This window comes from Gorilla gorilla, chromosome X (genome assembly GCF_029281585.2).
Source record: "Gorilla gorilla gorilla isolate KB3781 chromosome X, NHGRI_mGorGor1-v2.1_pri, whole genome shotgun sequence".
Lineage (NCBI taxonomy): Eukaryota > Metazoa > Chordata > Mammalia > Primates > Hominidae > Gorilla > Gorilla gorilla.
The window spans coordinates 116975340-116988197 of NC_073247.2; the positions used below are offsets into that span (position 1 = coordinate 116975340).

Consider the following 12858-nt stretch of genomic DNA (forward strand, 5'->3'; position numbering starts at 1 on the left):
ATTTTCTGATCTCCAGCCAGTTCTCTACTATTTTCAGTACCTTGGCATTTGGGTCCAGGATGATGACCTCAAAAGCCTGACATATCTTCAGTCAAGCCACAAGGATTTTATTCGCTTCACAATTCTCTACTTATTGGGACAGAAAAGTGGATTCAGATGTTTTAGAAAAGATTTCTGAAAATCCAAAGGTTAATTTCCAGCTAATGTGAAAAATTAGTTAACCAAAGCAGTTCACTCCACTAGCCCTTAATTATGTGAGTTATCGCAGGATGAGAATTTATGGATTCAGCACTGTATATCCACAGGTTCCACATCCATGGATTCAACTAAGCATGGATCAAAAATATTAAAAAATAACAATATAACAATAAAAATAACCCAAACAAAAATAGAATATAACAACTATTTACATTGTATTAGGTATTATAAATACTCTAGAGATAACTTAGAGTATGTGAAACGATGCGTATAGGTCATATTTCAAATACTACACCATTTTATATCAAGGTCTTGAGCATTCAAAGATTTTATTATCTTAATGTAGGGGAGAGGGTCCTGAAACCAATCCCATGTGGATACTGAGGGCTGACTATAAACCTGAATTCAGTAAGACCTCCTAAGTTTCTGATCTAGGAGGTACTGAGGGGAGATGAAGAGTAAAAAGAAAGAAAGAAAAACATGAGTCTCTGACCTTGACTAAAGTGCAAATCAATAAAGTAGGAAAACTAAGATGCCATTTGACACCTACTTAAGCTCAGAGCATGACTAGGATTTGGTTGGGATATGCATGGAAGGTGGGAAAAATGGTATGAGGATGAAGACAGGAAAGAGCTGGCTGAGCAAAGGCCCACAGCATAACTGCTTTCTGACAAGGTTGGATAAGGTGAGACGGGGAGGGAAGTCAGCCTGTCTAGAGCAGGAAGTTTCTCTTGGAGAGTGGTAGACAGACGCTTTGATAGGGTAGGGCTGATTTGAAAGGGTGTGGGTGGTAGACTTTGTGATTTTGACTATTCAGCATGGAATCACGAGTTCTGGAGTACAGTTGTAGCAGAGAAATTATTTTGTTATTCCTGTTTGTTAGATGCTAGCTAACCCAATTAAAAAATGAGTAATAACTGAACAGACATTTCTGAAAAACACACACAAATGACCAACAGATATATGAAATAATGTCACCATAACTAATTACCAGAGAAATCCAAATTAAAACCAAAATGAGACATCACCTTACACCTATTGAAATGGCTATTATCAAAATGATAAAAGATTGTGTTGGCCATAGTATATAATTTTAATGTAGCAAACCCCCACAGTGTGAACATGCCTCCCTATTCAGCTTCCTCTCTGATGACTGTCTGCCATCATGCTATACTTCACCAACCCTTAACTGCTTACAGTTTTGAGTACACACTCTATTCCTCACCTTTGTACCTCTGCTACCACAGTCCTCTTCATCTGGCTGAACTCTATCTGGTTCTTTAGACTCAGCTTAATCAATATCCAGGAGCCTATGCTTACCCTAAAATGACTTTTAAGAAATGCACATAGAAAACTTGTAAAGCACTGATACATAGAAAAAAATTACCATAAACCCTTAACCCTAATGTGAGCATTATAACTGTTTGATTATTTTCCTTCCAGCCTTTTAAGGCCTATTTTATTTAAACAATAGAGATTTTATTGTACAAAATTTTGCATTCTGTTTTTTATTTGATTTGACATTATCCTTTGAGCATTATCTCATCATTAAAAAATATTTAAATGGCCTTATAATATATTCCACCATGTTGGCTTACTTCAATACATCTAATTATTCTTCTATTAAAAAAAACAGATTGTCTTGGCAAGGTTGTGGAGGAAAGGGAACCCTTGCACACTATTGGTGGGAATGGATATTTGTATACACACACACAATGGAATACTATTCAGCCTTTAAAAAGGAGAATCTTGTTATTTGCTTCAACATGGATGAACCTGGAGGTTATTATGTTAAGTGAAATAAGCCAAGAACAGAAAGACAAATACCGCATGATCTTACTTATATGTGGGATCTAAAAATGTTGAACTTACAGAAGCAGAGACTAGAATGGTGGTTACAGGGGTGGAAAGTGAGGAATGGGATAATATTGGTTAAAGGGTACAAAGTTTCAGTCGAACAGGAGGAATAATTTCAGGATATCTATTGCACAGCATAGGAGCTATAGTTAATATATACCTGAAAATTGTGAAGAAAGGCGAACTTAAATGTTATCACTACAAAAAAATAATTCATGTGAGGTGAAGGTTATGTTAATTAGCTTGATTTAATCATTTTACAATTTATACGCATAGAAACATCATGTCACATATCATATATATATACAATTTTATTTGTTAATTATAACTTAATAAAGACAAAAAAAGAATATTGAAGTAATCCAAGCAAGACATGAGAAGCACTTAGATAGTCCTCAGTGTCTTTAAGAATAGAAAGGAAGGGAACAGATTTGAGTAACTTCAGAAATGGCAAGGCTTAATGTCTTATGGAAAGGGTAGGAGGTGGTCAGTGAGAAGAGAAAGTCAAGATTCAGGGATGACTCCACACTTTTTGGCTTGGATGACTGTGGACATGAGAGGTGGGGCAGATTTGGTAGGGGAGAGAAGCTCACTGCTGAGCATCCTGGATTTGAAGGGACAGTAGAAACCCTGTTACAGGGTTTGGTGGGCAGTGCTACTACCCTGTCTCCCACAGGCACATTAGCATTAACATCAGTGCGTCTGATTGTCTTGGCTAGTGTCTAATTCCCAAGGAGACTCATCAGACCTCAGGAAATCAGAAGTTGAGGAGTTGGTTGTAATGCCTCACCATGGCTTCACTTTCAGAATGCATTGGAGGCTCATTCATGGGATAAAGATGAAAAGAGTGATCTTGACAAAGCATTGCACAGATTCTATAATGAGAGGGAAATGAAAATGGTTGTCAGCCCGTTATTAAGTGTAATAACTAGGTTGCAATGAGATGAAGGACTTCATTTAGGCAGATCTTTCCCAATGATGAATAGTAGGGGGTAAAAGTGTGAAAGGGAAGCATATAATCCAATTCATAAAATATGTAAACTGAACAGAAATTTCTGAAAAGGTATTTTTAAAAACTTGAGGCAATAATCATTCATTGTATATATAGAGCTGGAGTGGGAAATCTTTCTATTGATGGACAATGATGCACAGATTAAATTTTAAAAATCAGTATTTTTTTCCACTGACAGAACATTATTTTTAAAAAAATGACAAAAGCTCTGTCTGTACTTCTAGGCTAGGAGAAAAGAGGCACAGGTGTAGCAACAGGGGCACAGGCCACTCACATTTTAGAGAGTTTGACTTGCTTGTGCCTGTGGAGTGCCCACTTGAGGCAGACGGAGTCCACTGTGCTGGGTATAAACAGGAAGAAACTTTTCTTAGATGGGGGCATATCTGAGACAGAAATAGAAAGCATTCAACTCCCACATTAAAATATTAGGAAAAAGAGCACAACATTGTATTCAATAAGTAAAATATACACAAATGTTAAAATAAACACAACTATATTTCTGTTTTTTTAAGAGGAATTGACTGAATTTTATTTATTTATTTATTTTTGAGACAGAGTCTTGCTCTGTTGCCCAGGCTGGAGTGCAGTGGCACGACCTCTGCTGGTGTGCAGTGGTGTGATCTCTACTCACTGCAATCTCTGCCTCCCGGTCCCAAGCGACTTGTGCCTCACCCTCCAGAGTAGCTGGGATTACAGGCATGCCCCGTTAATTTTTGTATTCTTAGTAGAGATGGAGTTTCACTGTGTTGGCCAGACTCGTCTCGTACTCCTGGCCTCAAGTGACTTGCCTGCCTCTGCCTCCCAAATTGCTGAGACCACAGGTGTGAGCCACCGCACAGGCTCACACACAACTATATTCTTAAATATAATGGTAGGAATGGGATAATCATTCCTAGATACTTAATTTTAAATAAATTGTTATGGGTCAGATAAAGTTTTCCAAGGTCTAGATCTGACCTTTGGAGGTTACGTCAAGAACATGAATTATTAATAATTAATTACTCTGTAAACACTGTATATAATTCATAGATAAATAATTAGCATACATTATCTTACGGCTATTCTTCCCACAATGGTTATTATTTGGGAACATGATGTCCCTCACCTGGAAATGTCTACTCCTGGAGAGGCGTGAACTCTGTGGAATACATATGACAATTTGGATAGCACCAAGCAAATTTTAATCTTTTACTAGCTCATGGGCTGGGATGAAGAGGAGTATAGGAGGCAGGATATAGAACACATAATGACTAAGATTATAAGTTCTGTGTCTAACTTATTTGGGTTAGAGTCTGAATTCTGCCACTACAACTTGAGTGACCTTGAGCAAGTCACTTAAACTCTCTGAGCTTTCTTTTTTTCTTATCAGTAAAGCGGAAATAACAAGAGTCCCTCCCTCCCAAAGTTGACATGAGAATGAAAGGGGAAAAATTTGTGCAAAACACCTAGCACAGTTCTTGGATGTTCTATTCTAAGGGCTCAATGAAACTCATAGCTGCTGCTGCTGTTACACCTTTCTGTGCTGGGTCATTCACTGGGTGGGGGGATGGGGGTGTAGCCTGGTTCCCCAGTTTGAGCAAGATCGCAGCTGTATTCTCAACTTTTGGCTTCTGTCACCTACAATGGTGCATCCCCATAGGTGTGCTGTGATTCTTCTCAAGCAACCAGCAGTTGGTCAATGATAAATCCTTAGTTTTAAAGCTTATGTGGGAAAAACATGTAAAACAAAAACTTGGACAGCTCGCCCTCTAGTGGTAATTTTATGAATTGCCCCCCAACAATTGCCCTTTTAGCTCACAGGAAAACTGATAGTAAAAATGAATGGGATTAAGTTTACATAGTTGAAACACCTGGTTTAACAAATGAATTTGTTAATCACAAACACATAATAAGCTAGTATAGGGTACACATGCTTGCGTATTTTCTCAAGTGCTGATTAGCCATTATACCTAACAAGGGATTTCCAATTTGGGGAAAAAAAAATCCAGAATCAGCAATTCTATACATAGTTATATATCCTGTCCCCCAATAAATAATTGTACATAGTCATTAGAGTCTAGTTTTATTGCACTCAATGTTCTCTTTTTTTCTAAAATAATGTTATAATTGTTGATAATAACAACTTATCATCTTACAGGTATGTATAAACTTTTCACAGGGTTTTGTTTTTACAACAGATAGATGCGGCAGGATTTGCCTTCCTGGTTGTACTGAAGAGGAAGTAGGAGGCTTATCTATAAAGAGGCCAAATGAGTTTGCTTGGGACACCCAGGGCACTTTGCAGGGGACTGCACTAATTTTTACTCCTAGGAATCTCCTCCTGGCAAAATAAATTGCATAGATGCTGGCATGTTCCTTTCTAGTCTTTAGATGCTGCTTCTTTGGAATCTTTATGTTAAACTCCCTAAACATACATTGGTTGTACAGATCAGAATGAAAATGATTAAAATAGAGATACGAGTTTTATAGAAGTGGCTTTCTTCACTCCATTATAATTGTTTTGGATAACTCAGATATTAAAGCACTTTGTTTGTTTGTTTGTTTGTTTTGAGATGGAGTTTCACTGTGATGTCCAGGCTGGAGTGCAATGTCACGATCTCAGCTTGCTGCAACCTCCACCTCCCAGGTTCAAGTGATTCTCTGTCTTGGCCTCCCAAGTAGCTGGGACTACAGGCATGCGCCAACATGCCTGGCTAATTTTTGTATTTTTAGTAGAGAAAGGAGTTCACCATATTGGCCAGGCTGGTCTTGAACTCATGACCTCAGGTGATCTGCCCACCTCAGCCTCCCAGAATGCTGGGATTACAGCTGTGAGCCACTGCACCCGGCCGATATTAAAGCATTGGTACCCACAAGACTAAACCAAGAGTAATAACTTTTTGAGCCTTATAGAAATCTAAGTCAAGGGAGTAGTGATGAGAATCTTAAAAACCTACAATTGTTCTTTTAAATACTGAAATTGCTATTCATAAGACTTGAGTGAACAGAGAAAGGATAATATAGGAATAGGAGGTGTTTTCAAATCCAGGGACAAGAGTATTTATAATCATACTCACTGACTGTGAAACAGAGGGCAGACATACATTCACTTATACTTTCAGTGGGTTCGTTCCGTAGCAAGCTTCAGTCCAACTGCAGAGTTTCACTATTCAGGGGAAGTAGTGAAATTCCCTTCCTTCAATGCCTCCATTCACATTTGTGGCTGGTCAGGGAGATACAGTTATCAAATCACCTGTGGGAGAAGCCAAGCTATCTAGTCAACAGTCTTCTCAGGAGCCTTGCAAGGAGCTTGCTTAAATAGGTGCCACTGGAATTGTGAACAGTATAGGGCTGGATAGCTCCTGTGGATTGCAGGCTTGTGCAGATGAGATCAAGCGCACCAGTTGGCTCCCTCTATGGGCTACTCAGTTCCACTGTGGCCCCAATTGATCAGTAGCCTGCACTTTTGTCAGCTGCATCACAGATGTATTCATTCAGTATTTGCCAAATATGTATGGAAAGTCTACATGCAAGGGGCTCTGGAAGTATGGCATGTGATTGCAAACTCCTGATGACAGAAATCTGACTTGCATGCATTACTTTTAATGGCACTTGGCAAATTCAGTTATATGTGACCTTTCATCTCTTCTTGCCCTTTTGTGACTTTCTGACACCTCTAAGCTCTTCCCTCTTAACGTCAGTGTTCAATCCCTCCATGTTGACTGATCACCTGACTTTTCAGGCCTCTTACCTCAGCCTATACTTCTTAGTTGCTTCCCTAGTCCCAAATCTAAAAATAAATGTGCTATATCCTTTTCTACCTCCTTTTGTCCCACTCTTGGATTATTAAGAATAGCAATCCAATAAAAATTAATCATACCAACTTGTTGGAATCTAGTAGGGGTCTAATACTCTAATTTAGGTTTAAGGCTACAATGCCTTAGCTCATGGAAATTGATTTCTACTGATGAAAGTGTAGTGTGGGAAAATATTTGGTGGCACGTAGGCATTCATAGATCCGTGTTATCATACCTCTGGTCCATTTTAATGGGAAAATTCCCTGAGATCTCTTGAAATATCTTATGTTGTAACCTTACACTGCAAATACTAAGGGAAAAGAATAAATGGGGATAACATTTAGAAATTATTTTCTCCATTATTGTATTGCTGTTCTCTGGCTATTGACTACCTTATAACTAAATACTCTGATACCTAAGGCAAGGGAACAGAAGAAAAGAGACCATAAATCTATTAAGTCAAATACATATTGCTCACATGGCCCTTAAAGGGAAATGAATTATCAGTGTACGCTCCAGGTCTGCATGATAAAACTAATTGTAATGGCAATTAAATGTCTTACACTGCCATTGAGCATGCTCGCTGTGACTCTGGAGCAGATACATTGATTACCTTCAGTACTTACCATGTCCCATCACAAATGGGCCAAAGCAGACTGTTAACATTGTAAAAGTGTAGAATTATGCAATAGATCACTTAGAAGACTTAGAAGAGATAACTAAAGAGATTTGGGAAGCAAATTGAAATAGCATTTCAATTTTTTTTTCTATCAAGTAGGTAATGATAGAGTTTGATGCTATTTTGCAAAGCCAAATTTGTTAATTCAAAAATATTTGCTGTGCATTTTAGGATTAGGGGAAAACAAAAATTGAAATAATAAACAGTTTAAAAAAATATTCCCGTGGGGTTTATTTTGTTTCTATTAACCAACTTTTGAAAAACAAGCTATGAGAAAATATTTATTTTCTAACATATTTATATCATTACCTCTCAGTTGTTTTAATGCATGCAAACAGTATGACAGATAATTTATAAAAAGAATAATATAAAATCCATTTAAAGATGATAAAACAATAAATATTAAAGTTGTATTTGATCCAGAGGTGTGTCACTAGTAATTTATAATGATCCAGAAAGTCCAGCAAATTCAAGTTTCCTTCTTTTCCTTCTTGAAAGTTTTGCAGTGACAAATGACAAGTAAACAATCCAATAGCAAGGAGTGAATTTAAAAGACTCCTGAGAGACAACCAGTGATCAGTACATATTTAGTCTAAACCACTGTACCTTCTTGGCTTTAACAGTGTACAGTGATCATCAGGGTCCATAGTGATGAATCTCATACCTCTGAATCCTCGAAGAAAGTTTAGATGCCCTTCACTATCAATTTAAAGGGAGTTATTTATTTGTTTGTTTGTTTGTTTCTAATGAATACTTCACATACTGTAAGAGGAGTTGAGGCAGTGTGTAATAACAGCCCACGTGCAGCAGGCCAGTGAAAGCCAAAGTCAGAAAGAGAGATCAGAAACCAGAGTTCAAAATCTTTCTTGGGCCATAAAACCCTTTGAAAATCTGAAAAAAAAGGGCTATGGAAAATTTCCCCAGAAAAGTATACCTATGCAAATAGGCACATTGTTTTGCCAACTACCTTGAAGCCCATGCAAGCATCCTCCCCCTGGGTGTCCTTGAACCCTAGTTCAAGAATCCCTCATATAGAGAAAGTGAAATCCTGAGGTAAGATAGTTATTACACTTAAACATTGCATTTAGCTCTGAGCTTCCTGTCAACTGAGGTTAAAAGATTAAACATGCTGGGTTAGAGTTCTCAACATCTAAAAAAGGAAGCAGATCAGTTCACAAAATCATAAGTGAAACATATAATTTTAAAATGGCAGTGTTTATACATTTCTCTGAGATGATTGTTTTTTAAAGGGTAATCAAGAAAAGTGAAGGGATACAGCGTATTTTGATGAAATTTTTTGAAAATAAGCAAATTGGAAATAAAATAGTTATGCTAATTATATTGACCAGCATATGAGATTGGCCACAGCATTTCATTTTTAACCCTTCTGGAAAATAAGGAATTTACTGTACATGTCTTTCTTTAATGGTAGATTTGCCTACCTAATATTATTTGATTACAGCTGACAGTAATATAATATATTCCCATGAGCACTCGGCAGCTAAGCAGAAAGGGAGGCCTAAGGGTATAAAGAGAAATTGACCTATGATTAAATATATGCTATTAATAGGTCATACCATAGAAAACTGGCATGTATATAACAGCAAATAATCACTTTAGGTGCCTACTACTTCCAACCAGAGCATTTACTTTCTCAAAGGCAAATAATAGCACAATTGTTATTGTCACAATTATAGGCATAGGCAGTATAGGGTAGAGGTTAAGAACACAATCTGGAATCAGAGACTGGTTTTCCACCACTTATTAGCTGTGCGACCTTGGGCAAAGTCATTTAACTTCTTTTGTCTCAGTGTCTTCATTTGTAAAATAAGAAGAAAAGCCTTCATCTCAGGACCGCTTCTAGGCTGTGTAGAGGTCTCTTGGAAATATTTGTTTTGTGGGGCTCTGTGTAGAGGTCTCTTGGAAATATTTGTTTTGTGGGGCTCCTGTCTATATAAACAATTTGAGTCACCTAAAACCAGTATGTCAGCAGCATCATTCTAGTAGTCCAATTTCATAGGCTAATGTGATGGATAGCAGAAGCAAACAATTTGCCTGGCTACTCTGCTGGAATTAGGACCTGGCCATGGTGCCACAGGACAACCCTATAGGCATGAGTTCTGGAGCTCCTTGAAGAATCTGGTCTACCCCAAGCAGAAGGTGGCTGTAGAAGATTGGAAGATACCCCAAAGGCACAAGGCTGGAGCAGGGGCTGTGCTTACTAAGGTCTAAGCAAGATACAAGTCTATCTCATAGGATTACTGGGAAGATTGAATGAAGTAATCTATGTGGAGCACTTAGGACATGTTGGTGATGATTACTATTCACACTATTAGTGTCAACAATGCTCACTGTATCTTATACCTCTTCTGATTTTCTTTCAGTGGATGGCTGCATTGACTGGTCAGTGGATCTCAAGACATACATGGCTTTGGCAGGTGAACCAGTCCGAGTGAAATGTGCCCTTTTCTACAGTTATATTCGTACCAACTATAGCACGGCCCAGAGCACTGGGCTCAGGCTTATGTGGTACAAAAACAAAGGTGATTTGGAAGAGCCCATCATCTTTTCAGAGGTCAGGATGAGCAAAGAGGAAGATTCAATATGGTTTCACTCAGCTGAGGCACAAGACAGTGGATTCTACACTTGTGTTTTAAGGTGAGTGTTGTGTGAAAACATTGCCCAATCACATGGCTGATAGTCTTTTGAGTGGGACTTGAGTACATGTAGGTATGCCTCATGTTGTATAATGGATATGTTCTTGAAAGGTTGCAGTACATGTGGAGCTTCAGTAAATTCCAGTTCTAATTATCTATCAGAGCTACATAGCAAATTCCTATTAGATTTTCATAAAATAGGATTCCCATTTACTGTGTGTGCTTATTTAATTTAGAAAATTTTGTGACTCGGGCCGGGCGCAGTGGCTCACACCTGTAATCCCAGCACTTTGGGAGGCTGAGGTGGGTGGATCGCCTGAGGTCAGGAGTTCAAGACCGGCCTGACCAATATGGTGAAACCCTGTCTCTACTAAAAATACAAAAATTAGCCAGGCATGGTGGCAGGTGCCTGTAGTCCTAGCTCCTCGGGAGGCTGAGACAGGAGAATTGCTTGAACCTGGGAGGCAGAGGTTGCAGTGAGCCGAGATCACGCCACTGCACTCCAGCCTGGGCAACAGAGCAAGACTCCATCTCAAAAAAGAAAAAAAAAAAGAAGAAAATTTTCTGACTCATTTCTTCCCTCACTCCACCCCTGCCGCATGGTCTTATATTAACAATTAGTTTTGCATACAGCTAGTTGACTCAATTATCTTGATATCTGGCCATGAAAATGATCTAAAATATCATTTTGGCCATGGTCTTGCCTTTCTTGTTGATGAAAAATAGTTTCAAATGCGTCTAGATTTCTCAGCAAATGTACTACTGCCGAAATACTTCATAGAATTTGCAATGCAAGTTTGAGTCCACTGTGTCTAAATAATCAACATCGAGCTCTGTAAATACACAGTCGTCCTGAGTTTCTGGGTACTATAGTGGAAAGATATCACAGACATAATTCTTGCTTGCAAGAAGTTTACAGTAAAAAGCAATATGTTTTTTCCCTTAGGGATTCTACAGTATGTTCTCCCTTCCCCCTCTACCCCAGTGATAGAATCTAGGATCTAGCATCTAGCATCTCAAATAGAGACTGGATTAGGTATTGAAGTAGGTAGCTGAGACGACCTTTAGGCCACCTTTCAATTCTGCAATTTTGGGAGTCTTTGATCTTGCTCACCAGGGACCTGCACTCTACTATTTGATTTTAACTCCTTGGAAATGCAGACCTTTCTTATTTTTGTGTCCTGTGAACTTTGATGCCAAAGCTATGTCACTTCCTCATCAAAAGCACTTGGAAGCCCCTGGCGAGGTCTCATTGTTCAAAAGCCCAGGAGAACAAGGTGGTATATAAATAGAGAGCCTTCTGGATGCTCTAAGAATCACTTTTATGTGTAGGGGAAGAAAATGGAGTGATGGGGGAGCAAATGGTGAGTTTAGTCTCTGTTTGTGGTAGGCAAGATCTCCAGGATCTTGGGAGAACAGCAGTCATTCTGATCACACCCTTAGTGTTAAGTGGTATTTTCTCCTACTTGGGCAGCTCTTGGCAAAATTGAGAAGTAGATGTAATTCAGCTTTAGTGACTGACACTATATTCCCTAGGGTGCTGCTACTCTTTCCTTGCTTATCTCCTCTCCATCCCACACTGTCATTAAAAACCCACCAATCAAAATTATCTCTCTTCTCCTCCCCCTGCACCATTTGCTTTTTGTTTGTTGTTTTCACAAATTTAAAGTTTTATTTGCAAAGCATCAGTCCACTATGTACAAGTGCTAAGCTTACAATGAATTATTAAACAAATTATTGCTACTTCCCCAGGCCTGCTAATGTCTTCAGTCTTGTTACCTCCCCTCTTTTCCATTCTCTGCTCTAACCCCATTCCTTTACTCCTAGCAATAATGACAACTTAGTGATCCCTACATGCATTTCCCCTACTGTTTTAATTATACAAACATACTGACATGGGTATTTTCTCCTCATTGTTTTACAAAATGAAAGGAGGGTTATAGATTTCTCTGCATTTTCTTAGCTTAGTAAAAATACATGGTATAAATCTCTCCAAGTCAACTGATAGCTTTTTTTTTTTACTTTTATTTTAGGCTCAAGGGTATTTGTGCAGGTTTGTTATACATGTAAACTGCATGTCATGGGGGTTTGGTGTAAAGATTATTTTGTCACCCAGGTAATAAGCATAGTACCTGATAGGTAGTTTTTTGATTCTCTCCCTCCTCCCACTCTCCACCCTCAAGGAGGCCACAGTTTCTGTTGTTTCCTTCTTTGTACCTATGTGTTCTCATTGTTTAGCTCCCACTTGTAAGTGAGAATATGCAATATTTGGTTTTCTGTTCCTTATTTTACTAAGGATAATGGCCATCCACATTGGTACAAAGGACATTCTTATTTACAGCTGCATAGTGTTCCATGGTGTATATATATGTACCACATTTTCTTTATCCAGTCTACCGTTGATGGGCATTTAGGTTAATTCCATGTTTTTGCTATTGTGAATAGCACTGCGATAAATATATATGTGCATGTGTCTTTATGGTATAATGATTTACATTCCTTTGGGTATATACCCAATAATGGGATTGCTGGGTTGAATGGTTAAATATATAATATTGTATGTTGCTTAATATTTTATGATAACACAAGTCAGTCAATCATTTCCCTATTGATGAGTATACACTTTGTTTCCAGTATTTTGTCCCTACAAAAGGCGCTGTAATAAAAATCCCCTATTTG

At 38.3% G+C, this 12858-nt stretch overlaps 1 protein-coding gene across 1 annotated transcript in view; it reads left to right on the plus strand.

Annotated features, from left to right (window-relative positions):
- Window positions 1-12858, plus strand: part of IL1RAPL2 (interleukin 1 receptor accessory protein like 2) — a 1227386-nt gene that overhangs the window by 635169 nt on the left and 579359 nt on the right. Inside the window, exon 3 of the mRNA XM_004064643.3 lies at window positions 9907-10180. Within this exon, the coding sequence (XP_004064691.2) occupies window positions 9907-10180 (274 nt within the window). The remainder of the gene's footprint in view (window positions 1-9906; window positions 10181-12858) is intronic.